Source organism: Larus michahellis, chromosome 12 (assembly GCF_964199755.1).
Source record: "Larus michahellis chromosome 12, bLarMic1.1, whole genome shotgun sequence".
Taxonomy (NCBI): domain Eukaryota; kingdom Metazoa; phylum Chordata; class Aves; order Charadriiformes; family Laridae; genus Larus; species Larus michahellis.
Window position 1 is genome coordinate 15201029 of NC_133907.1, and position 26568 is coordinate 15227596.

Genomic DNA, 26568 nt, shown 5'->3' on the forward strand with positions numbered 1-26568 from the left:
CAGCCTGGTCTGGTGGGAGGTGGGACTGAATGATCTTTAAGGCCCATTCAAACTCTCACCCTTCCATGATGACTTCTCCTGCAATGTGAGTTCAGGTTGGGATCCTCTCTCAGGCAGGTTCTGCTCCAGAGGGACTTGTTGGGTAGCACCAAAAAGCCTGAGCTGGAGAGCTGAGCCGTTCTCCTCCTCCCCACCCGGCGAGTGGAGCGGAGGCACTGTCAGGGCTGGGAAGGATGCGATTCATTTTCACCACTTTTTATTCCAAGTTAAAAGTTGTTATGTAATTATGTGGAACATGCCTCAAATTCATAAAAACTGTGAAATTTTAATTTGGTCATGCTCAGAAAGATGAATCACAACACTTGAGCGTCTTGAACTTTTTCTTTGACGGGGTCATTTTATGGATTTGTTCCCAAGCTGAGCGTGTTTGGTTTAACTCCCTGCTTTTACCCCCTGGTAAAATCATCGCTGCCCAAACTCTGCTGCTTCGAAATCCACATCTTTCCCTTTCCGAGTATGTTTATGCGGTGCTAACGAATACCTCTGTCTGCCGCTGTGGTTGCAGAAGGGAAGACAACAGCTTTGAGAGGGAGCCGCTGCCGACGGAGCCTCCGGCCAAGAGGGTGTGCACCATCAGCCCCGCGCCCCGGCACAGCCCTGCCCTGACCATCCCGCTGATGAACCCCGGGGGGCAGTTCCACCCCACCCCGCCGCCCCTCCAGCACTACACCTTGGAAGATATCGCCACCTCCCACCTCTACAGGGATCCCAGCAAGATGTTGGAGCACAGAGAGATTCGGGACAGGCACGGTGGTCTTGGTGAGGAAGCCTGGAGTGCTTTGAGTTGTAGGAGCTCTGAGGTCCACCAATTGAGCTTTGGCCCTGCTCTGTGCTTGGCCACTGGCACCCAAAGCTGTGTAATGCTGGGCACCTCCTCAGCAGAAATTCAGAGGAAACAACTGACTGTGGGAGGTTAAAAATGGGAAGATTGAGAGTTTGTACACGTAAAGGCTGGAGCCACCGAGGATGAGGAGGAAGGACCCGATGCATGAGTTGAATATAGCCAACCAGGCAGGAGTACAGGGCAGGGAAGTAGAAATGAACCTTGCCAAGATCTCTAAAGCAGGCGAGCAGAGCCTGACCCCCCCACCCTGTTTCTCCCCGGGGGTGTGTGGGAGGTGCACGCTGTGTTTCCAGCAGGGCAGCCTGAATCACAAGCTCTGAGCTCCTGTGGGTGTATAAGAAGGGAGCCAGCTCCCCAAGCAGGTCAGATCCAGACCCGGGAGTGGATTGGAGCACTTCCGAGGCAGTGACGCAGACTGCCGGCGTGGAATTGCTCCTGTAGGGCCACCTCCTTGAGATGTGTTTTAAAATCCCAGCTATACGTAGCTGGAGATAAAGCTCTTCATTATTGTTTCGGAGCCACCTTCCCTCTCCAGCACTGAAAGCAATTGGTCCATCTCATCATTCTTCTGGCTGTGGTTTGTTGCAGGTTTGAATGGAGGATACCAGGACGAGCTGGTGGACCACCGCTTAACGGAGAGAGAGTGGGCTGACGAGTGGAAGCATCTTGATCACGTAAGGAAGCGGCAGGAGGTGTGGGAGGCTCTGTGGGACGCAGCAAACCAGCGGACCTGCTCCAGTTCGTTATTTTCTTGTTGTTGATACCATATCCAGGCTTTCCTGGTGGCTTGTAGAGGATCAAGCCACCACAAGAAGGTGGATGGCGGGGAGGGCAGGTAGGAGCAGTAGCACTTTCCTGGCAGGTTTTCTCTGCCCATGGGCAGCGGAAGCCAAAATCACTCGGGACAAAGTGTCTGGAGCTGGGGAGCTTCTCCTGCAGAGCCATGTGGTGCCCTGGCTGGCTGAGCAACCAAACCCAACCCAACCCCTCATAAGTCTTTTCTGCAGCAGCCCAGGCCAGCACTGGACCAAAAAGCCTGCAGGTGTGCTATATGCAGCAAGGATGGAGATTTTACAGAATAAGTAAATGCATCATTATTTTTTGAAGAATTTTTTTCCTGGGCTGCCAGCCTTTTGTGAGCCTCAACAAGGTACCACCAGCAAGACCTGGTGCTCCTGGCAGACTTTCTGCAGTCTGTTTTTTCCCCTCTGAGCAAGGCTGTTCATCCAAGCACTTCACTGGAGCGTTTCCCCCAAAGAGGTGGGATTGAAATTCCACTTTGATCAGAAATGCAGCGAGACCCCATGCTTGCCTGTGCTCTAAAACGGATGGTCAGAGGGCTGGGGAGTAGAGGCCCCATAGCTGAATATTTGTGAGCTGGGATGTGGCTATGGAGAGCTGGCACCAGGATCGCAGCCAGCCCTTGCATGGACACCCTATTCCCATAGGAAAGTGGGTTTTTTTCACCTCCACCTTTAGAAGTGTAGCCCTAAACTTCCTACGGTGACAAAGCCCCATGGTGCAGGTGCCATCAGCTCCTTCCAGGTGGTGCTGCTCAGCATCACTGCTGCACCTGTGGGTATGGTCCCAATCTTATCCACCTGTCTGAATAGTGCATCACCCGAAATACTCTGCCCGGAGCCTGTTCCTGTGAAACGACCTCGCGTTTCATCTTCCTGGGATGGTCCCCGGGGTACCTCTGACGAGGAATTGACCTCACAAGGGGGCGGCAAGGCTGAAAACACTTTTCCTCCCTGCAGGCGCTGAACTGCATCATGGAGATGGTGGAGAAGACCCGGCGCTCGATGGCGGTGCTGCGGCGCTGCCAGGAGGCTGATCGGGAAGAGCTCAACTACTGGAAGAGGCGATGCAGTGAGACGGCGGAGCCGCGGAAGGCGGGCGGCGAGCTCATCTCCCGGCAGCACAGCCCCAGCAGCTCCGACTCCATCGGCAGCGGTAGGCGAGGGGTGGGCCACGACCTTTTTTAAGTAGGTGTCTAATTACCACAAAGCTATCTTAGGCATAAGGTGATGCTAATATATTCAAATTATAAATTACATACTTAAGAAGCGCATTGCTGTTCTCAAAGCTTTGAAGAGAGACGAGTCATGGGACAGGAGCTGGCTGAGCTCCTGGAAGCAGCGTTTGCTGATGGCTGAGGGCACCTTTGGGCAGCGGCAGCACCTTCTGGTGCCAGGAGAGGAGCATCTTCCTTGTCACTGAGCCGTACGTGCTGCCCGAGCCCAGCCAAGTTCATTCAAAGCTGAGAAAGCGGGGGGTGAAAAGGCAGGAGAAATGGTTGGTTCCACCCCTCTTCCAGTCTGTCTTGCCTAAAGGATTCTAAATGTCAAGGTCTTCTAATTCTAAAAATACCAAAGACTGCTCTAAGCGTAAGAGCTGCTACCTGAGTTATTAATTCTATTTTTGTATCATGAGTCAACTTAACTTTATTAAGGCTGACTATATTTCCCCTCTAGTATGCAGAGGTTTTGGCCCTTTACAAAAAACCAAGTCTGAAATGCCCTTTTTACGCTTTTGGATGTAATTCTAATTTCCGTCCAAATAAAACTGCTGCAAATCAAACGTTGAAAATAAAACCCTGATCATTCAGTGATGAAGATGGAGGTTTTCTAACAACAATAATAAACGTCGAACTGAAACTCTCAATTTTGTATACATTTAACTTGTTTGTATACAAACATTTCTTTTTATAAATCGGGAACGTTGTTGATGCTTTCTCCCCTCGTGGGACCTAGGGCTGATTTTCCGGCTCCGTTGCCATTGGGAGAAGGTGCAGTTGAACACGAAGAAGCATCCCCAGGGGCGGCCCAGGCTTAAATAACCTCACCGCCTTCCCGGAGCGCTTTGGTTCTCTCAGCAGCCTTCGATGGGAATCAGTTTTTGGTTTGACCCGTCAGAAAATTACTCTGAAGCCTTAAAAAAAAGGGGAGCAGACAGAACACAGGACGAGGCTTCTGAAAAGCTTCTGTGACCGTCCCCATCTGTCACGTAGGCTCTTGGCAGGCTTATGGGTGCTGGGGGGTGTATATACCTCTCGCCATAAGAGGTCTTGCAGGACAGTTTGTCCATCAATTTTTTGAATTGTCCCTGAGAGTGGACAGTGCTGCCTTTAATGTAAACTTCTGGCCATAGGGATTGATGCTCAAAGCCGATGGCCAGTGCAGATGTTTGATGGCATATATCTATAAGCCTTGCCTGTTGTTATAGAGTACCGGGAGATGGAAATAGGTTATACAGTGTCATAAATAATGCAAGGCACTAATTAAACGCTGTAGTTTATCATCTGAGTGTTTGGTGAATGGCTTTAACTGTAGGAATGCTCTGCTTTGAGTTTTAGCTGGTTAATTCTCCCCTGCCCCACGATGTGCCGGGCACTTGCTGGGCACTGAAGCCGCGGTCGGGTGGGACGAGGCTCTGCCAACCTTTCCCTGTCTCCCTTATTCCAACAGATTCGTTGCGGGAGTTCAGCAGCAGGTCAGGAACGGGCTACGTCACCGAAGAGATATGGAAAAAAGCTGGTGAGTGTTTGCTTGTAGCCTCGGTGAGGGATTCTGCCGGCTCGGTCGAGGTAAACACAGATGCCGCGGATTTGCTCTGCGGGAGAAGGAAAGCTGCAGGAAAGCCCCGGGATGTGCGCATCTGGCTACCCATGGCCCGGGTTTGCCCACGGGCTCTGCTCCTCCTCCCCAGTGCCAGTGGGGAGCCCATGGGATGCTGGTGCTGACTGTGTCCCTTTGTCACCCCCTGCCCGTGGGGCATCCCCACCGCAGGCAACACACTGCTGCATCCCGACATCTCTGTCATCTCCCAGGGGCTTGTCCCGCTCCTCGGGCAGGTGAGTGAAGCTGCTCTTTTCTTCCAGAAGAAGCCGTGAACGAGGTGAAGCGCCAGGCCATGTCGGAGGTGCAGAAGGCGGTGGCGGAGGCCGAGCAGAAGGCGTTTGAGATGATTGCCTCCGAGAGGGCTCGGATGGAGCAGACGATCGCGGATGCCAAGCGCCAGGCCACCGAGGATGCCTTCTTAGTGATAAACGAACAGGAGGAGTCCACGGAGGTAAGGTGCCGGGGGACATCCCAGGAAGGGACTTCCAAAGACTCACAAGTCTCCAGGTCCTGCCCGGCAGTGACTCGGAGCTTGTCCTGTCTCTTTTCCCTTTCAAAAGTCTCTCTCCAATCAATAACTCAAAGGATGCGTTGATACCCTAAAAACCCCTCTTTGCTGGCAGGGGAATCAGCCTAATTAAGTTATTAAGCCTGGTAACACCTAATGAGACGTTTGCACAGTGGAAAAGAAGGGATGTCTCCTAGCTTGTCCTGGCCAGCAGCACCTGCTGAATGGGTGTCTCTTAGAGAATTTCTTTCTACTCCTCCAGTCGTTATTACCTTCAGCGTTGCTTCGCTGGCAGCTCACTTCTTTAAGCTTTGGAGATCCCAGCTGGAGTAGGCAAGGAGAATTGCTTGGCTAATTCCTGCGCCGCCACCTCCCATCCACGTGTGATTTACTTCTTGTTTTGATTTCTCTGCAAGAGCAGAGGCTTTATTTCCGCCAAGCAAAAATCTGATGGGAACGTGGAGTTTATGTGCCCGCTGGGACTGTACGGGCAGCCGGTCCCTCCCTCCTCCTGCGGGGTTTGGGTTTCCGCTGTGACGGGGGCTCGGGGAGGTCTGGTGCCGGGGTCCCTGTGCACGGCAGGAACCACGTAAATATTCGGTGGTGTTACAGAGAATACGTCTATACTATTTCCTGATTAAATCACTGAAGGCCAAATGCACCAGTCAGTAAACACATGATGGGAGTGGGTGGAACTGCTCAGGAAGCCATGGAAGAAATGAGACAAGTGATGATTCCTCCATAGGGAAATACCGGAGGAGTCTCCTCCTCCTCCTCCTCCTCCTCTGGCCATCCCGGGGAGCGGTGCAGGCCCTCAGGAGCAGCCCAGCATCCCCCTGCCAGCGCCAGCCCCACCTTCCCAGTGTCTCTAAAGGACACGTTGAAAAGCTGTCGCCTGTTCTGGCACACTGTGCAACCTTTGAAATACGGTTTAAAAACACCACCTGAAGCATGAACAGCTGGAGAGCAGTGACCCAGTTTTCCAAGAGTTACTGCAAGGTGGGGGTTTATTTTGGCCGCGAGTCCCTCTTCTCTCGGGAGACCGAGGAGCCTCGGGGACGCGCCGGCTCTGGAGCAGCTTGCCCCCGACCAGCTTGCTTTGGCACTTCGCTGCCAACCCGTGAATCATCGCTGGGAGCCGGTGGCTCCGCTGCAGACCCCGGGAGTGGGGAATCTCGCTGCCTTTCCCCGCAACAGGGCTGTCCCATACATCTCCCGCCACCCCGCTCTCCTGCTTTCCACAGCTTTTCGCTTGTGGTGGCAGAGTTGGTGGCCAGCGAAAGGTGCCCCGTTCGGCTGGGCGAGGGGCGGGCAGGCTCTGGTGGAGGTTGCTTTCCCCCAGCTTAACTTGCCCTCCCCAGTACGCGATGGCTAACAAACCAGTCCAGCTGCAGGAAGGCTAAATCCGCCTGCTCCCCTCCCCGGAGCAGCTGCAGCCGCAGCTCCCAGCGCCGCCCCTTGTCCCCGCGCTCCGGAGGCGGCGGTGACAGGACGTGAGCCACCAGCTGACGCCTCTCCCGCAGGCCAGAGGGGCTCCGCTCCGCTTCCAGAGTGAAGCCTGGGCTCTGGCAATGCTTCCACCTGGCCGGGGAGCTTTCAAATGAGCTTTTTCTTTTCCAAATTAGCCTGCTCCGACCTCTTGTGCGGCGAGGCAGGGTGCAAAGCAAACGCTGCCTGTGCAGCACGCTGGAGTCCCTGTGGAGAGCTCTTGGCTGGGAGCGATACCAAAATAGAGCTGCTTAAAACGGGAAATAAAAAGACCGAATAGCAGCATCTGCAGCTTGTTTTTTAGTCCTTGCCTGCTGTTTCCTCTATGCATTTGGGTGGATTTAGGGGAGAGGATGTGACCGGTGCAGTCTGGCAGGCAGTTTTGGGCAGAACGGAGAAGTAGGGGTTAGTACCCTTGGCAAAGAGCAGGCATTCATGGATTGCTCATCTTAATATTAGTAAATCTGGGCCAGAGGGGGCTGAACAGTCCCCTCCAGAGCCGTTGAGTCAGCACCGTCCTCCAGCCCTTGGAAACTAAACCCGTTTTACGATGTGGTGTCTTTGGTCTCACAGAGTTGCTGGAACTGCGGTCGCAAAGCCAGCGAGACCTGCAGCGGCTGCAACATCGCCCGGTACTGCGGCTCCTTCTGCCAGCACAAGGACTGGGAGAGGCACCACCGGATCTGCGGCCAAGGCCTGCACGGCCAGAGCAAGCCGCTGGCTCTGCCCACGGGCCGAGCGGCCGCCAAGAGCCTGGATGGCGTCCCCAGCCCGGCCCTGGAGAAGACCTCGGCGACCACCTCCCGGTCCTCCACCCCAGCATCCGTGACAGCAATAGAAACGAACGGACTCTGAAGGGGAAGTTTTGGTTCGCTCCATTTAATTAGTTTCCCTGGGTTCTTTTTAAGCCGAAAAAAGAAAGCCCCACAGCGACTTGTATCACTTGACACATTTGACCCATCGTGCCGCCTCCTTGGAGCACCGACACTTGGGCTTTGCCATCTCATTCTGCCTTTTTCCTTTCGTGGCTCATGAAGAACTGGTGCTGGCCATGCCTGCGTGCCCGTCTCTCTGCCGGGCTACCGGAGCAGCATTCGGGACCTGGAGGAAGCCGGGCACTCGCTTGGGGGCACCTGGACTCAGTGGAGAGCACACACAGGAGATGCTGAGCACCGTCGTCATGGGTCAAACATGCTCAGGCTCCTTTCCTGAAGTCTCCAAGCCGCCTCCTCTTTCAGCCATGTTTCTTCCATAATATGCATCTATTTTTCCCCTTGCTCCCAGACAGCGCTGTCTCCCGTGGCCGTGCTGGTGGCCCATTGTTGCTGTGAACAGACCGGAGCCGATGTCCCAGCTGGAGCATCTTGTCCTCTAGTGCAATGGCAGAAGCCAAGCTCCCTTCTCCCACCTGCAGGTTGGCAGCTGGTGGTTGCAGAGAGGGAGGAGAGGAGTCGTCTGCTCTAAACCAAATGTCAGTAGCAGGGAGGTACGGACGGTCCCTTCTGCGTGGCCTGGTTTTAATCCCCTTCTGTGACGGGACAGACAGTTACGTGTTACCCTGGGTGGGAGCTTTGCTGGGGGAAAGCGTGCAGAGCAAATCTGGATGGGTTGCGGGCGGTTATTGCCCTTTCCACCTGGGTGCCGTTAGTTTGCTATGCAGAAAGTGGTGGGTTTTTTTTCGCTGCATGGAAGTGGTTGGTTTGAGAGTTACTGCCGTTGTTTTTAACCACAGAGATCCTCACGCGATTGCAATGGGTTATTTATAGGCTGTTTTCCCCACGCGCATTGGCCAAACTACTAAAATAAACGCAGGACTTGGTGTCCAACATCGATTCTTGCCCCCAGCCCCGGGGGGCTCCTGCGGTGCTGCTCTGACGCCGTCTGCGCTCCCCCTCCCCAGCGATGCCCAGGGACGTGCAGCCACCACCGCCTCATCCCACCATCGGAGACCATCCCAAAAACACAGGCTGGGAGGGTGAGGTCCCGTGGGGATGCCGTGGTTGGCCCGGAGACATCCACAGCCCGGAGAGTCCGCGCTGTGGCCGGGAAGGAGGGATTCAGGGCAGCGCAGACCCCGTCATCGACACCCACCACGCGCCCTGGGGAGCCGCACCGATCTCCCGCGCTGCTTGGGAAAAGCAGCTATTCAGCAAAGCCGCGTGGCCCTGACTGGTGTTGTGCGATCGCTGCGCTGGCGCCCAATGAGGCGAGTAATTCCCAAATTATTTTTGATCACTTTTTCAATTGGAGGCATATAATAGAGATGTAATGAATCGTCACTGAGGCTGCAGCGCTGGCTGCCCGGGGATAAACAAGCCACCCGCTGAACCAGATTTATCCCTTAGGGAGAGCTGTTTGGGAACCTGCTGTTGTGGGATGGAGCGGGTGGTTCCCGTGTCTGCCATGGGATGGAGCGGGTGGTTCCCGTGTCTGCCAGGTTCTGTTACGCAAAAAAAGCCACAAAGTCACCTGGTTCAAGACGGCTCTGGAGTGTCCCCCAGGAGACGGCGCTGGGGCAGAGCCCTTGGCAGGGACAGGGCTCGGGGGAGCCGAGCACGCCGTGGGATTGGGGCTGCCCCGAAGCGGAGCGACGCTCGAGCCACCCTGACCTGCAGCAGCAGCGAGGCCACGGCAGCCCAGGGAGGGTGTCACCAGCCTGGGGGTGTTCACCCGGGAGAGATGGAGGCACCTGCGTGACCCCAAACTGCGGCAGCCCCGGCACAAAGGGGCTGAGGGGCATCTCTGGCTGAGTCTGTAGCATGGAGGAGGAGGAGGAGGAGGAGGATGCGGTATGGAGCAGCCAAAGGTGTTGGGCTGGCGAGAGCACCAGGGCCCAGGGGGCTGCCCTGGCACCCCCCTCCCCTCCCGGGAGGGTGGAGGCTGTTCCTGCCCTAAGGGGACACGGTGCAAATTGGGAGCAGCCTCAGGTGAATTAACGCCGGTGGCGACGTCCCACCAGCTGCCCCGAGGTGGGATACGGGACGAAGAGCAGGGCAGGGGCCAGGAGAAATTGCTTGTAAATAGATTGTCTTCCATAATTCTCATGCAACTTTGATGGCCGTGTATTAAAATTAACCCCAGTGTAAATGAATGAAATACTAACAGTCATGATTAGAACAATTGCTTCTTTTTTTTTTTTAACATGGAATGATAAATGTGAAATTCAGACATGGGAAGACGTTGGGTTGAGGTTTCTATTTTTTTTGACATTGAATTCTGTAATAGAAATTTGTTACTTCATTCCTGTGCATAACTTATTTAATGTACTGTATAAAGGAACCCAAACTGTTACAGATGTATTTAGTTTGTTCTACTCGAAAAGTAGTCAATAAAAGGACTATATTCAGCAGCCAGCTCCCCCCGTCCTCCCTCCGCAGCAGCAGCAGAGGTCTGGGCGGCGTTGGGGTTTCTGCGGGAACGCTGCCACGCCGTGGCCTCGGCCGGGGGAGCTGCGGGGACGACAGGCTGCTGCAGGAGCCCTGGGGATTTCTTTGGGTTCCTGTTCAAAGATGTTCTTTTCTGAGCTTTTTCTTTTTTTTTTTTTTTTTTTTATTTGAGGAGCGAACAGCTTGCAAGGTGCTGTCACAAGGGGCCGGCGGTGCCAGCCCTGTCCCCGCAGCTGCCTGAGGATGCCCACCGGGCGCGATTTGCCTCATCGGAGGATTTCAGTCTCCAGGCCGCTGCAAGCACTAATCCAGTGGTTAAGAAACCCAAAACTGGGGGCCAAACCCCACCTGGTCTGGGGAAGCCACTGGTGTTCCCTGCAGCCAGCCGAGCCGGCAGCTCGGGAATCCCAAAGCTGGTCCCCTCCAGCTCTGCCCTTCGTGCCTGCCCCCGGTGCCCGTCCCTCTCCCAGCCCCGGCTCTGCCCCCGCGCAGCTCGTGCCTGACCCACGGCCTCGGCGCTTCCCCCGTCCCCTCCTGTCTGGCTCCTGCGGGGGGGGTCGTGGCCCCCAGCGCAGCAGAGCCAGGGTCTCACAGCTGCCTGAGCCACCCCCAGTCGTGGCAAACTGTGGATTTGGCCAGGGAAATTAGCAGTTATCAATAACGAGGTAAATAATTGCATGCTGGGAGGCTGGGTCCCGCATGGGAACCGGGTCAGTCTGTGTGCTCACTCCGTCCCCGGGAGGCGGGGGGGTCCGGTTGCTGCCTGCTGGGGGTTTGAGGGTGCCCATCTGAGCTGGCACCACTGCCTGCAATCCCCCCCTTCTCCCCCCACCCAACAAGGAATTTTCCTGAGCCTATCTGTGCAGATCGCTTCCAGCATCGGCCAGTTTCCCTTCCCGGCACCCCAAACCCAGGGAGCCCCTGGGAAGCTCCTGTTGGGGCAAAGCAAGCACCCCAAACCCAGCCACCCACCCCCCCCCCCCAAAACCCGTTTTGGCCCCATGGTACTGCGGGGGGGGGGAGGGGGGGTGGAGAACACCGTGACCAGCACGTCCAGCACAGCTTGTACACAGTGTCCCTGGGCTGGAGCCGTACCCACTGCCCCTGCAGCCACAGATTAACTCCATTTTAATTCCTGCACCCGGGGACTAAGGAAGAAACTGTCAAATGACTGTTTCTGGGAGCAGGACCTGTGGGAAGAGGTTGGCGGGCTGAGGGCAAGAACCCAGGTGAGCCAGGATTGGGGTGGGGACACCCATGACAAGCCAGGTGAACCCCACCGGGTGTTGGGGACAGGCAGGGATGGAAGGACAGGGGCACTGTCCCTGCCAGGAAGCATTCGCCTGAGGGCATTCGCTGCCCCACTGGTCCCTGTGCGCAGCCCCACTTGCCCTTGGCATTCTGTACTGGTCGCACCAGCGCATTTTACAGCGGCTCAGGGGAGAAGCTGCTTCTGCAGCACCAACAACCCAATCCTGAGCGTGCAGCCCACAGACCAAGGTGCGCTTCGCTCTGCTCCAGCCCCCAGGGCGTCCCCACCCCTCCCGTACCCCCCCCACCGCTGTCCCCCGTCACCATTAATTCAGCTCAATCTCCTTCTGGCAGCACTGAAACTGGTGCCAAATCTGGCTTATGTTAATTGAGCCGCAGGACGAAGCGACACAGCTATGAGCCACACTGGCCCTCCCCAGGAGATGTGCAGTGGTTTATTGGGGGGACGTGCACAGCCATGGGCACAGCCGGGGGGGCGCAAGTCCAGTCTCAAAGCCATTGCAATGGCTGCCGGGGTCAGCTCTGGCAGGCCTTGCCAGAACACTTCGTTATCTTTTTTTTTTTTTTTTTTCTTCTATAAAACACTATTCACCATCCCTACAAAGCGGGCCAGCTCCCTGCACAAAGCCACTGCTGGCCCAGGGTGGCTCTGGGGGGCCAGGCTCAGGGATGCCACAGCTGGGCAGAGCCATCTTCCCCAGCCCAGCACCCTTTGGAGCATCAGCCTGTCCTCAGAGCCCGGATGAAGAGGAGTATGAGGAGGAAGAGGAGCCAGGGTGTGAGAAGGGCTGAGGGCTGCTGGGATGCAGCAAGCAGACCCGTGCTCCCCAAGGGCCAAGGCTGCCACCCTCAAACGCATCTCCCACAAGCACTGCTGGGGGTGCCCAGCCCCCCTGTGGGCAGCATGGAGACAGTCCTGGGCGGGGGGGGGGGGAATAAATAAATTAACATGAAAAGAGCAAAAGGGTAAAACACTGCCAGGGACCGTGGGCAGGCAGCTCCCGCCGGACCACAGGAGGGGATGAGGGACAGGGAGGTGACAAACAAGAGGGAAGGTGATGGCTGTGCCACGGGCTCCCCATCCTTCCGCATGCTGTCGGCGACGTGGAAGCGGCTGCCCAGGGTCAGTTGTTGTTCATGATCCACCAGGAGGCTGGGGAGAGAGAGGGGAAGGGGTCAGGGATGCACAGTCAGCGTCAAACAAGGGTTAGGAGTGGCAGAGATGGGGGATCTGGCCCGGCTCGGGGGGAGCTGAGGCTTTTCTGCAGGTCCCTGGCACCTGGAATCCACCACCCCGGGCTGGGGAGCGCAGCCATGGCATGGGCCGGAGATGAGTGATCCGCTCAAGCTGCGGTGACTGCTGCAGGGGGGCACTGGGAATGTGGTCAGTGGGAGCAGCAAGTCAGCGGGAGTACTATTATCATGGGATTTAGCCAAAATTGATCCACGTTCGATGTTATTTTATGCAAGACCCAAGAGCAATAGCAAACTAGGGCTTAACTTGGTCTTATCCATCACTAAGGTCTCCCAGTTCATGTCTCAATCAGATTTCTGCTGAAACCATGAGGAATGTGCATTTTCCCTGAGCTGGTCCCTCCCCTGCCTCAGCACCCCACAGCCGTAAAATGAAACTGGGACGCAGGCACTGGGCCCGACCCAGGAGCGCCAGTGCTTTGGAGAGAGGGTTCAGGGCTTAGGTGAAGTGAAATGAGGCATGGGGCGTATTCCGGACAGGTCTCAGCACATCTGCTCTGGGAAGTGCCCTCAGCTGTCCCAGCTGCAGAGCATGCCCCAGGCAGGGAGAGTCCCTGCAGCGCTGCCCGCTCCCACAACCGAACCTGCCAGAGCAAACAGGTCTCTGGTTCGAAAAAAACACAATTTAGGTGACACCCCATCCAGTTTTCTGCTCTGGAAGGAGCCAGGGCACCCCTTCCCTGCACCGCTCCTGCACTCTGTGGAACACCCGGAGCAGCAGTGTGGGACTGTAGGGGTCTCAAGGCTCCCAGGCTGGCCCCACGACCCCCCTCACCTGGGAAGAGCATGGTGGTCAGGAGCTCCGGGGACTCCAGCAAGCTGATGATGGACCGCTGGAAAGTCTTGCTGCAGCTGGACTGCAAGTGGCTGTAAAACAGGGTGCAGGGTCAGGAGGGTGCAGGGCCAGGAGGGTGCAGGGCCAGGAGGGTGCAGGGCCAGGAGGGTGCAGGGCTTGTGCGTGCCTTGTGGCTGCAGGAGAGCACTGGAATCCCTGCCCACACATGGGGGACAGGGCTGCTTCTGCAGCACCCAGCGCAGGACATCCACTGCTGCCCCACATCCCTTACTGGGGTGTTCACCCCCATCTCCCCACCCAGAGCCCCGGGGGCACGCTGGGCTGCGCAGCCGCAGCAGCAGGACAGGCTGCACAAGGAGAGGGAGCAGTGGGGTCCCCGGTGGAGCCCCAAGAGGAAAACCCTTTCAGCCCCCCCGACTCAGCGCATCCAAACCCAGCCCCGCACAAGGAAAGCCTCCAACCTTCTCCACGAAGTCACATCCTGCCAGAATTCGTAAAGGATGAAGCAAGCCTCGTCCGTCAGCTTGCAGGCGGACACACTGCGGGGACAGGAGTGACCCTGAGACGGGGCCTGGCAAGCTGGCACGGTGCAGCCATGTCGGTCTCGCCAGGCCCGGGAGCGCAGGGCACAGGCCTGTGCATGAGCTTCACCACCAGGCTTTCAAAGAGCGATCTGGATGCACCCACAATTTGTGGCTACCGGGGCCAGCACACAGCTCCAGGGGATCCCGAACCCAAATCCTTCACGCTTCGCCGTTCCTGCAGCCAGGCAGCAGCACAGCTTTAAAGCTATGAGACTGGTCCTTGCTGCTGCCCAGAAGCCAGCGTGGTCAGTGTTTTATTAAGTATTTCTTTGCACATCCCGTGCACTGCAGCATACTGCCTGACAGAGGAGATCATCCTTCCAGCCCTTTGGAGTAGGTGTGTGTTACCCCATGCCCTATGCCCTTCACACGGAGGGAAACTGAGGCACGAGCGCAAGGAGCTAGTGATCACAGCATCAAACTACAGCTCACTACCCCCCGAAGTGATGCTTTTTCGCCAGGGAATGCTTCTCGCGCTCCCTCCTGCCGGAGGAACAGGCTGGGGCTTTCTGCAGCCCATGGGAAGCTGGAGGGGGAAGCAGCAGGGAGGTGAGAGAGCAAAGCTTGGGGTACGGGGCCTGGGGAACCATCTGCACTCGGCTGCAGCATCATTAATTCCAGCTGAGGATGAAAGTTTCCTCCAGCTGCTGCTAATGGCTGCAGGAAGGGACCAAGCCCCGGGGGAGAGCAAAGCAAGTCACCCGGCAGCTTGGAGGCTGCGTCCCCCCACGCAGGGGCCACACCGTGCTCTGCAGTTCACTGGCGTGAACCAGGACAGCGGAGTCTCCCCAGGCTTCACTCCAGCTTTCCACTCACACGGATAACCTGCCCATGCAATGCTACCCGCTTGTCTACACTAATAGTTCTCTTGACAGAAAAGCCCATCAATTCCAAAGGAAGAAAACACCATTCTCTCTGTCACATGTGTCAAAACAAGTATCTCCCTTTTGTTTGGACTGAAAACGCGATTTTGTGCTGTTGGAAATGAAGAGCTGAAAAATGACACTTTAAATGGGAACAGCACGAACATTTCCCACTGAAAGCGGCTTGAAATCTCCCATGGGCGAAGGAAAGCACCTCTCAAAGAGCAGCTGTGCAATCTCCAGGGACAGGCTGGCAGTGGCATGTCACTGAAGTCAGACCTGGGCTCCATCCTCAGCTCTGTTCGGAGCTCCGGAGTGGTGCTGGGGGGCAGAGCCTTGGTCTCATGCGGGCGTTATCTTCAGGTGTTCAAGGCTGCTTCCCACCAGCACTACACACTTTACACAAAGCAATGCTCTGCCATGAACTCTCCCCTTGACTTTTCCCCCATTATTTTCAAGTCCTTCAGTGATGGAGGAACGCAGGCATTCGCCTACGTGTGTGTGCCACAGCCATTCCCGATGGCATAAAAACCACCCCCCTCCTTGCCAGACACTGACAAGTGGTTCTTGCTGGGAGTACCTGCAGCAGGAGATGGGACAGGACTGCAGGCAGACACCGCTGCAGCCGTGACACCATCTCATCCTCTCTGCAAGGTCAAACCTCTGTGTGCCGAGCCCACCCTTGCACTGACCAGCACACAAAATACTCCACAAAAAACCCTTTTGTCCCCTGTTTCTGGGTGAGCCACGCCATAGACAACCCCGCTGCCTGACACACTTACTGCAGGCAGCTGCTCTGCCCAGCAGTGACCTCCGTGTAGGACCTGAACGCCTGGCGAAACTCCTCGATGCCACTTGTTGCCACCGAGATCTGCCTCTTCGCCACCAGGATGTGCTGTGAAGGGAAAGCAGATGAGTGGCATGAGGGACTAATCCTGCCCTCCCTGCTCCCAGCCTGCTGTGGGACACAGCAGTGCCAAACAAGCACAGCAGCACAGGGGAAGCCTCAAGAAGGGGCTGGCACCACAACGCTGGGGACAACAACATAAAGTGGCTTCTTCCTGCCTGGGCAGGTTGCCTTTACAATGAGGACCACACCAACAGGAGACATTCCACCCCCCGGTGGTGGGGTCCTACTACGGGACTACTACAGTTCCCTGTGTCCTTCCCCCAGCAGAAAGGGGCCTCAGGACCCCCGCACGGGGGCTCTGCATGGTCTGTGGGTGCTCGGAGCAAACTTAGGGGATTTGGGCACTCACAAGCGGAGCATTGCCTTCCTTTGGGCTGGCCGCAGGCACTGCCCGGGGCTTTCATGGACCTGACAGAGCTGCGTTTGCCCTGTGGATGGTCCCACGCCCAGCTCACAGCTCTGACTCCCATTGTGCTACATCGCCGGGCAGCGGACCCCCTGCCACACCAAAGCCAGAAGCTCACCCAGGTGACTCCAGTCTCAGGGCACAGGGGCTGCGCGAGCACGCTTGTGTGCGCCAGAGAGGGCATCTGTGCACACTACGGGATTACCTGCAAACAACAAGCAGCAGGACAGGGACTTACTGCATCTTTTCCTTTGCACATCGCTTCCTCCTTCAGCGGCTCCAGGCGCGGGCTCTGCATTTAACACCACAGGAAAAATCATCGTTACTGGGAGAACTTTGCAACAAGGTAAAATGGGGCAGTAACCCACAACCCAGCCCGGCTCAGCATGACAGATGGGTACCACTCCGGGGACGTTCCTTTGGCTACCTGGGGGAGAAAAGGGATGTGATGGGCACATCTGTGGGGCTCAGTGGGTCCACACTGACTTGTCAGATGAGCACAGACCATGGAGAAGCCACGGGAGGGTCAGGCAAGCTGAGGGGAGAAGCGGAGCTTTGGAGACAGCAAGGGATGAGCCATGATGCAAGTCTGGGTCTGGTGAATGGGTGCAGCTCTGTAGTGATGCCAGGACCGAATACCAGGGCTGTGGGCACAGGGAGAGGACCCAGCACTGACCTGGCCAGCACCAAGGTGCAGGGCAGCCCCCAGCCCACCTCCCCTCTGCCACACACCTTGCACTCCAGCTTCTCGATGAGCTGCTGGAGCCTATTGATCTGTGCCATCCACTGGCTGTTGTCTTCGACACAAACACCTGCATGAGGAAGGGCAGAGAGATGTCAACAAAAAAGCTTGCTTTGGTCATTGCAAAAGCTTGCTCAAGATCCAGAAAACTACAAAAGCTTCTAATTTATGATTTAAACAAAAAAAAAATGATTTTTCTCCTGAAACTTTTCCCACTGCTCAAGAGATACAACAACCCACAGGAGCTCCAGCTGGCATCTCAGAGTGATGGTCCAGACTCCGTTCCAGACAAGCCCCCACTGTCCTGTGCTGCTGCTCCCCACACCCATTCCAGACTCCAGTGGGGCAAAGACACCAACCCGAGGGATGGCCAGGCTGGAGATACCTGTCGTTAGCATCCCGGAATAGGGGTCCGTTGGAGACAGACAGATGTTCTTCTGTCCTCTGCGCCCACATCGTCTCCCTGATCTCAGGCCAACTGAGGTCTCAGATTTCTTTATGTCCTTTCTGAAAGAATAAAATGCAAAAGGAGAGGTTGAAGCCATTCACTGCAGGGGTCAGCTTCACAGCGGGCTTGGAAAGGGCAGATCCTGCTCCCACATTTCCCTTGCAGGAGGGCCCACAAGCCCTGCCCCACACTGCAACCCCCACGAGCAGTGATGGGGAGAGGAGAAGAACCAGCATGTCCCGTTACCTCTCCCGTCCCGCCTGCTCCTCCACGGTGTCAACAGCACACTCGAGCGAGGCCTGCAGGGACTGCAGCTGATGCATGGTTTCCCGCAGCAGGAAACGGGTCAGGAACTGCTCCATCTTCGAGGAGGTCTCATACCTCTGCAGGGAAGGGAGGAAGGATCTGTCAGATGCTTCTGGCTCTGCGCTGGAGGAGCAGAGCCACATCTGGAAGGGGCTGGCCCTTAAATAAACCCAATGGGGTGGATTCCAATCAAATTTTTAGTTATTGTAGCAACGATGACACCTGCAGTGTCCCCCCAACCACAGGCAACCCCTTCCCAGGGAGCACCCCACTGCTGGCAGGACAGGGCAGGGGGCTGGTTTCATGCCCTCTCTCCCCAGGAAGACAGCGCCAAGCCTCTCTGCTCTGACGGGGAGAGATCCCTGCTGAATTCACGACATGCACTTGCACTCGGGGCCACGCCACAGCCTGTCCCCATGTCACCTCCTGAACGTAAGCGGCAGCCCCTGCGAGCCCCAGCCCATCTGCCCTACAGTGCTGGAGCGATGTCTGTCAAGAACATGGAGCTGTGTGCCCTTTCCTCCCCATCCTTCTCCCCGGTCTGATGCGTAATGTGCACATCACTGGCATTAGTGCTGGGGGCATGTGAAGGTGGGTCCAGGGGGTCACACAAGAAGCACTGGGAAGAATGAAAGGGTCACCATGCATCCTGGCAAGAAGGCAAAGTGGCCTGGAGGGCACCCAAACTGGCCTGGAGGGCACCCAAACAGGGGGTCAGGATGCACACCATGCCCTAAGAGCATGTCTGAGAAGCACGGAAAGGCAGGGAAGTGCCTGGACACGCACAGAGGCACCCCAGACTCCTTCCTTCCTTCACCAGCTGTGATCACAGACCATCTTGGGCAAAAATCTGTGTACAATGAACAGCCGCAGCTCACTGGACTGGGATGGCATGGAAAACTCCCCAGAGGAACAGATAGTGCTCATGGCCAACTCCCCATCTTAGCCCTCCATTAAACAGAGAAAAGTTGGCAGACGTGCTTTTTGAGAGCTTCAGGGTGCCAGCCCTGCGCATGGCTAACACAGGGCTCCTCTCTCTCTGTGCCTACAGCAGAGTCACTGGTATGGCCGTGGAGTTAGGGGCCGAAGTGTTCCATGTCACCTCTGTCCGCCTGGCCCAGACCTGGAGGAAGGCTATCTACTGCCTCAGGGTGGCTGGTGGCTTCCTCTCCAGCTACCTGCACAGCCTGCTGATGGACTGCCCCAACAACCCCTCAGTGCTGAAGACTGTGAAGAAGATGACAGCGATCCATCTGAAAAACCAATGCTACTATGTCTTTGTGGACTACGAAGGACACCTCCATGACCAAGGTTACCATCATCGAGCCAGATTTCAGAATTCCCGATGGACACTGGATAACCCTGGACAAGGAACAGTTCTATGGCCCAGAGATGCTCTTCCAACCGAAGCTACTCCATCAAAGCTCCCCAGGGCCCCACCACTTGGCCTTGCAGAGCCTCCAGGTGGTACCTGACCACGCCAGGAGGGACACGGTGGGTAACAATGTGTTGTCAGGGGGCTCCTCAGTGTTTCCTGACTTTCCCAAGAGGATGTGCTTAGAGTTGAGCACCCTGTTCCACGGCACAGGCTGCCAGATTCAGGTCCTGGTGAGCCTGGGTGGGGGGCTCAATGGCAGTGTCATCACGTCCTTCCAGCACGCATGGATGGCAAAGGGCGAGTACCAGGAGCACGGTGCTGAGTACGGGCACGAGATATTCCAGCAGGCAGATGACAACCATGCATACAAACCATCCCACTGGAGGGGCACGGCTCCTGCTGCCTTGTTTCAGGTAGAGCTGCAGTGGTGGTGACGACCAAGGGCCAGCTCCTGCGCTGCTGCAGGAGTGCAAAGTTGATTCAAATACTCCAAAAGAAACTGCTTTTCATTTCTGTGCCTATCCACCATCACTCTAATAAGCATGTGTCTGATCAGGCCAGCAACACAACCGCGGCTCATGCTGTGAATTCAGGCCACGCCGACTGTCTGGGTACAGCTGGTCTACAGCTGAGCCCTGACACTCCAGGTTGGAGGCCGTGATGTCCAGGGCACTGCAGCAAAGCTACCCTTTTTGAATGTACTGCCTGCAGTTGCTGGCACAGGGAAGGGGGCTGCTCCAGCAAAGCTCCTTCCAGCATTCAGCACGGCGGGACCCCCGAGGTCTGTGGGGAGCCACAGGGGTGGGAGGAAGGACTTGGAGAGGAGGAAGCACCTGCACTGCAGCAACTTTACTACGGGAGGTTGATTTCTGATCTTGGCACTGAAGCAGCTCAGCACTGAGTAGTATGAGCTAGTGAAAACCAGGGAACTCCAGCCGCTCTTTGCAGTTCTGGTATAATGGTCATTTGGTGCTTCAGGGAGCCAATTCGGCTCACTGAACAGGCAGAAAAGCATTCCCTTGCCTTTGCTGCTGCTTTAGTGAACTGACTCAGCTTAGCAGATGATTAGAAAAGGATGAGAGGTTGCAAGGGAAAGCCGCCGGGAAGCCCTACTCAGCTGTAATAGCAGATTCCTTTCCCCATGGCCAGCCCCCCGTGCCCAGCTCCTCAAGGGACAAAGAAACCACGGGACATCACCATAAGCGTTAAGAGAGACAGGACTGGAGGCGGGAGGCCAAGGAAGGAGTCTCCACATAATGCAGGAGGGCTGGTTGCTCCAAAGGAGCATCCACCAGGAGATGGATGGGATCCCTTTCCACCAGGAAAGGGTCAACCACTTTCCTTGACAAGACAAGGAGAGAGACTGGACCAGAGGCACCTCTGCCTTCCCTGTGGTACTCTCACGTGCACCCAAAGCTGTGACACAGACCAGGAGCCAGGCTGCCTTCACCCACCTAAGCACCATAAACATGCTCTTTCATGTCCAAAACAGAGCCCAGCAATGCTCCCACATTACTCAGGTCAAACATTTCCAATTCCTACTGTGTTTCTCTCCAACACACAGGAGAACCAAGGATCCTGAATCCCAGAAGCTCTGCACAAAAGCACATGGACATAACCCTTCTGATGCTGGTGTCAAAAATCTGTTGAAGAACAGGGGGCAGCGGGGAAGGTTCCTCTGTGCCACAGCTGGGCCACCAGCCCAGTCCTGGAGCTGTGTCTGCCTGGGGCTGCTGGCACAGCTGCAGCTGGCCAGGAGGGGAACGTAATGCTCATCTACCGAGCACTGCCCTGGGCTCGTGCTGGAGTGGGTGAAGGATGGTCACAGCCACTCCTCACCCCCTACCACTGCCCAGGCAAGCAGAGCCCCCTGCCCAGCCCCCATACTGCTGATGGGTCTTCATCCATGCTTGAAAATGAACATCATTTTTTCTGCCAGAGGAAGAGAATGGCAGCGAAGCCAATGGGGATGTGGGAAGCTGAGCTCCAGCTCTGCATCTCTAGGCTTTCCCCGGCCAAGCACCCCACCTGCTCCCACAAGCCTCCTCCCTCCGTGGCCCCGGAAGATGGAGAGCACAGGGCTGGGGACCCCAGGCAGGGACTCTGCCGCTCCCACAGCCCGCTCCTTCACCTCCTCACTCCCAAGGAGTGCAGGCACTGAAATCCCCGCCAGTGCCACTCATCTGTGCTTGCCATCCCCCACCTACAGGGGAACAACCAGCACTCAAACCTCCCTGGGACAAGCCTGAGAAAAGTGAAGAATACTAATTGACTGAGTCCCCACTGGGGCCCAATGGAAAGGATACATTATTCATCCACTGCATGGCTGGGCACAGTCCGTTTCATTTCAGGAGTTGGTCTAAATCCAAATACTGTCACCACTCTTTCTGCACAGAGGACACTTCCCACAGTGAGCAGGCTCTGCAGCTGTGTGGACCCACTTGATGAGGTGCGCTCCCATCTCTGCTGCGTCCTCCCTAGCCCCCCGGTCAGGGATGGCCGCAGCGCCCACAGCCTTGGCATATGGATGCTTCCCCTCGCACGGGGGCCAGGTGCTTCTCCCCAACCACACTGCTCCCCTTCAAAAGGCCGAGTGCTGGGACAAGTCCCGGCATCAAGCCAGCCTCCCAGCACTCCCCATCCTCTCAGCTTTCATCCTGAGGATGGCCTAATCCTGATGTCCTTTGCGGATGATGTCAGTTGATGGAGTTCTATCGCAGGAGCAGGCAGCTGCTCCCACAGACATCATGTCACGGCAGTGAGGAGCACATTCAGCCTGCCCCCAGCCCCGCAGCTTGCCCCAGCACACCCCAAACATGCAGGGATAGGCACCAGCCTGGGGTGCCACCCCCAAAACTCAACTACCAGCCTGGGGCACGCCATGCTTGGAGAGGACTCGGTTCTGAAGCTTGCCATGCAGAGGGCTCCCCATCCTCCTGGTCCCAGCAGGCCCCAGCCCACCTCGCAAGGGCAAAGCAGGATCCCACACAGACACGTCGGTATTTTGGGCAAGCATTGCACATGACGAGCCAGCTGCCTCCTGTCTCTTGCCTCGTCAAACACAGCACGCCCAGGGGAACACGCCGGAGAGAGGATGGAAATAACCATCTCTCAAGAGAGCCCCAAATGCTGTTTCACCCTTCTGCATCGACTTGGAAAATTTCATGGCAGGGGAGGGAATCAATTGAAAAACGCACCTTCCCTTCAGTTCAGCTGCCCAGTCCCCTTTGCACTCTCACTTTAGGGCAAACAAGCAAAACCCTCTTGTCAGGTGTTGCACCACACTGTTCAGACCCCTCTGTAAATAGAGGCTCAATAAAACCGTGCTCTGTCTCACTGAGCACAGCATTTTCTGCTCATAGCAAAGACTCTTGGAAAGGAGTCATGGAGGAAATAACTCAGCAAGCACGAGACAAGGCTTTTTGGTCACGGACTGGTATTTCAGCTCTGTTGACCCAGACAAAAATCCCAAAGTTGCCAACAGCTGCTATAATTCTGCTTTTGAGAGGTTTTATTAGTTTCTTATGATAATAGTTAAGCCTGGGACAGAATGGAATAGGTTATCACATAATTCCTGCTAAACGAGAAAGAAGAGCACCTGACTTGGAGAGGCTAGTTTGCAGCGTCTGCACACTGGAGAATGAAAGATTTTAGCGTACAGGTCCCCTCTGAGAAATAGCAGTCCGTTTCCCAAGGTGTTTCCACAGCTCACTGCTTACTCTCATGCTATTATATTGCAAACGCAAAGTTTAGCCACAAGATAAGCTGTAATTAGTACACGGCAGCATAGCTATCAAGTTATATTTTACAAATGTAAGTGGGAATGACAAAATTTGGAGAAAAACCCTATTTACTTGAAAAGACATCTTTTCCTTACCACTTTTTTAACAACCCAGTGAGGACGGAGGGGAGCACAGGAACCCCTAATGATTTGGTTTCCTCCTGCTAGCACGTGGACCCACGACAAAGACCACGAGCAGGTTTGCTGCCCACACATACACTATTTCCTACAGTAATTGCAGTCACTTACACAGAGAGATGGATGAACCCAGCTTGCATTTCCCATGCTTTATCGCAGCGTTTATCTTGTAGTCAACAATGTGCAGGGCAGGCAGATCGAGGAGCCTGCCAGTGAGGAGACAGCCGCTGAGACATGCCATTGATCCATGCCGGGTACCCTGGCCCGCAGTGACCACGACGGCATGCACAGAGGTGGGAATCCTCGATACCAAAAAAAGCTTTCGGCAGCACTGTTTCAAACCACGGCTCCCAAACACAGAGTCACGGCATATTCCCTGTGAGCTTTGGTTTCCTTATTTCCCTGTCTCTCCTCCCTGTAGCTCATCGCCCTGGCATGCTCTGAGCAAGCCAAGCGCACCTCCCAGGCTCTGCTTTTGTTGTGCTAAAGAAGCAGCCCATGCTCTCTGTCTATTTTCTTGCTTGTTAAGTGGGCTCGTGTTTACATGAGCTGATTTACAGCTGCAGCTAAGTACCTGGAGGATGCAGGAGTGAGCAAGCCTGTGGCATTAGAAATGAGGAACTACCAGAGATGGACCATGCCCTAACCAAGAGATGCTGTGGTTCAACTGGTGAGACTCAGCTCAAGTCAGAGATCTCCTTCTTCTAGGTAGTCCGGGTATCACTGCCTCCTTGGGAGTCACACAAAGCTCTCTTAAATAGTCTGGGGAAAAAACAGGCAAGGACTGAAAATCTTATAACATCTGTTGACACCAAAGCCCCGCTCTGGAAGCGGAGCTTTATGTTGAGGGCTGTTGGAGCAGGCAGGTCTATTACAGTTTGCTCAGTGCACAGCATGGCTCCACCTCCTGCAAAGCAGCTCGCCGGGATGAAGTTTCATTCGGCTCTTCCAGGAGAGTGCCACAGTGGCACTTCCAGTCCTCAGCCACAGTGGCATTAGAGGTGTTTGAATCAAGAGAAATGAGGGACAGACACGTAATATGGGAAGTCTCTGTTCTCTGCCCCATCCCTTGGCTCAGAGAGGCGAGAGCTCTGGCTAAAATCCAACCTAATAAACCCACTAATCCCATAATAACCCAAGATTGAGTCCCATTCTAGAAATACAAACGTGGGAATATATTCAGGTCACAGCAGGTAAGAACGCAGCATTTATCATCTCCGCCAGCCTCTAGCAGCAGCAGATTTCCCACAGCTCTGCAAAAGCCCTGACCGCAGGGTTGGAGCATTGCCCTCTCCTGCCTTCTCCCTGGTTCAGAGCCCAGTGGACCAAGGAGGCGCAGGGAGATACTCGCCAGGAGGGTCAGTATCTGCATCAGAGCACCCAGCTCAGGACAGACCTTGTCTGGGTGAAAGCAGCGCTATGAACATTGGGCTGCTCTGTGCCCTTGGCTCTGGGCAGATCCAAACAGGGGTGGAAAAGCAAGTCCACAAAAATCTGTTTCAACAGGGAAAGCCTGCTTCCCTTTTCCAGAGAACACCTGTGGCACCAGAAACTATTAAGTGAATGAATGCATCACGCCAATACTGTGAAGCAGACAGTAATTGCGCTGTCCTTTAGAGAAATACATGAATATACAAATTCATTACTAAAAAAAAAAAAAAACCAAACAAAAAAACCACCCACCAAAACAGAAAAGAACTGAAATAAAGCACAGCTCTCTGAAGAGGATTCATTCTCTCCTTTTGGACTTGCATTTAATAACTGTGAAGAAGGCCAGGCAGCTGAACCAAAGAGAAAATGCATTTTCAAGTGATTCCCTCTCCTAGCATGAAATTTCCCAATGTACTGAGGCTGGATCTGGCCAGAGGAAAACTCAAAGAGAGGGAAGATCGTGACTGACACTACAGAGGCACAAAGACCACATTAATGACTCTGCAGAGCTGACGGCGGGACCAGTCCCTCTTCACTTCTCTGTCTGATCAATACATCAGTGGACGGTGTGCACGTGGATCATGCCCTTCATCTGCTTCTTACCAAGCATCAAACTACCACATCAAAGGGAAAGAAAGGGACGGCCCTTCCCACGGCTGTAAAACACCATCAGCCCCAAGCAGAAGGCTAAACCATTTAACACATTTCAGACGCAAAGGGGGCTGCTGGTCCCCCAGGAAGGTCCCTTCCAGTATTGGCTACTGCTTTTTTGCAGCTGTATTTAGCCCACAACGCTGCGCACTGCAGACCTCTGCTCTCCAACACAGAGGCAGGGGGTCTCACAAAGCAGGAGGCTGCTTGCTATAATTAGCGGCCTCCATTCTGCCTCCCATCAGCACAAGCTGCAGGGAGAGCATTCACCACAGGGATGAACTCAGCACAAGGCTGGGAGTCAACGAATTTCACCGTCTCCTACCTACCAAGTGCCTCACTGTTTCCCAAAGCAGCCCTCCTGCCGCAGTGGCTCCTGCCCCCCTCTCCAGGAGCCAATTTTTGTCACTGTGAGCACAGGCTGTGCCGAGCACAAACTGCTGGGGGTCAGTCTGGAGCAGGCTCAACCCCGGAGTCCCCATCTCACACCACACTGCTTCGTGGAAAAGACCTTGCTTTGGCTCAGAGACACAACACATAGATCATCAGCGATGCTCTCAAAAACAGCGTCCCCAGGCAGGACCTGGTGGTGGTCTGCAAGTGGTCTGCAAGGAGCTGTTGAAAGAACTGCTGCCAGAGCCCTACAAGGAAGAAGATGTCTCCAGAGCACAGAAGCACTAGCCCTACCCTTCTCCTCCTCCAGGCATGCTGCAGGCTGTGCTTCTGCCTCACTCACTGCACACGGAGACAACCGAAGCACGCACAGGCAACCCCATTGATCTGGGAGGTACCACATGTCCTGCCTCTGACACCTAAGTTAAACACTAAGCAAGCAGCTAAGATCACCACAGCTTCTGTTTTGCTCCCACTTGCCTCACCACCTTCCCATGGTCCCATCCTTACCAGCTTGGTTTTATCCATGGCTGCCAGGACTGCAGAGTTGAGAGCCTCCAGGGCAGAAAGCACATTCCTGTATTCTCCGAGGTACGCTGAGAAATAATCTGAAGCAGGAGAGAATACCACAGTGAGCTTCCAGAGCACCTCCATCCCTGCCTCCCTTGCGCCTCCTGTTTCCCACGCACAGCCCAGCGCTGCAGGAGGGATTTGTGTCCCTCTCCAGAGTCACACTCCCGCCTGGACTGAAATGAAGAGTCCTTTCCTATCCCCAGGGACAAAATGTCCCAATACCTTGGGAAAAGCATGGATGTCCTCTTTGCTGGGATTCAGGCACAGGGACTGCCAACGCCACTTGACTGCCGAACCCTGCCCAGGTCAGCTGTGCACAAAGCACCACCGCAGACCCTCGAAAGAGGAAGCCCTGCGAGGCAGGAACATCACCCTACTTACCGCACAATTTCTCTGTGTCCACGTTACTGCAAGAAACAGAAAAAATAAGCTCTTGTTAGATGGCGGGGCTGGTTCAGGAGAAACAGTTGTGGTGAGCAGGGTCTTAAGGGCTTGTCTTCAGCCTCCAGTGGATTTACTGCTCTTCCCACGTATTTTCAAAAGCTGCATTTGAAAAATAAAAAGCTGCACAAGTTTAGAGTCAGCAGCTCAGGAGCCATGCCCAGCACCTGCAGGACCCAGGCGGGACTGCAAAGCATCACCTCTGCTTCAGAGGCTGAAAGAGCAAGCAAAGCTGCTCCACCAACGTCTCCTGGAGCTGGAGTGTGCTGGGAAAGGTCTGTGAGAGCAGGAT

The 26568-nt window shown here is 55.3% G+C and overlaps 3 protein-coding genes across 8 annotated transcripts in view; 2 read left to right on the forward strand and 1 right to left on the reverse strand.

Moving 5' to 3' along the window:
• CBFA2T2 (CBFA2/RUNX1 partner transcriptional co-repressor 2) overlaps window positions 1-9872 on the forward strand; it is a 66585-nt gene extending 56713 nt beyond the window's left edge. For 4 of the 6 annotated variants that reach the window (XM_074605026.1, XM_074605029.1, XM_074605024.1 and 1 more), the window contains exons 6-11: window positions 566-819; window positions 1493-1578; window positions 2665-2860; window positions 4375-4443; window positions 4788-4978; window positions 7097-9872. In XM_074605026.1, coding sequence (XP_074461127.1) covers window positions 566-819; window positions 1493-1578; window positions 2665-2860; window positions 4375-4443; window positions 4788-4978; window positions 7097-7378 — 1078 coding nt within the window. In that variant the 3' untranslated portion in view covers window positions 7379-9872. The remainder of the gene's footprint in view (window positions 1-565; window positions 820-1492; window positions 1579-2664; window positions 2861-4374; window positions 4444-4787; window positions 4979-7096) is intronic. The other 2 variants (XM_074605027.1, XM_074605025.1) reach the window with 1 other exon arrangement.
• A 1705-nt stretch (window positions 9873-11577) lies between these two features.
• Window positions 11578-26568, reverse strand: part of NECAB3 (N-terminal EF-hand calcium binding protein 3) — a 28241-nt gene continuing 13250 nt past the window's right edge. Inside the window, exons 4-13 of the mRNA XM_074605183.1 lie at window positions 26217-26242; window positions 25773-25870; window positions 17431-17567; window positions 17122-17243; window positions 16727-16806; window positions 16233-16286; window positions 15461-15573; window positions 13693-13770; window positions 13211-13302; window positions 11578-12334 (exon numbers count right to left, since the gene is read on the reverse strand). Coding sequence (XP_074461284.1) covers window positions 12306-12334; window positions 13211-13302; window positions 13693-13770; window positions 15461-15573; window positions 16233-16286; window positions 16727-16806; window positions 17122-17243; window positions 17431-17567; window positions 25773-25870; window positions 26217-26242 — 829 coding nt within the window. The 3' untranslated portion in view covers window positions 11578-12305. The remainder of the gene's footprint in view (window positions 12335-13210; window positions 13303-13692; window positions 13771-15460; window positions 15574-16232; window positions 16287-16726; window positions 16807-17121; window positions 17244-17430; window positions 17568-25772; window positions 25871-26216; window positions 26243-26568) is intronic.
• ACTL10 (actin like 10) lies at window positions 18350-19302 on the forward strand. Its single transcript, XM_074604883.1, is given in 3 exon segments — window positions 18350-18442; window positions 18444-18830; window positions 18832-19302. Coding segments are annotated over 3 exon segments (951 nt in total).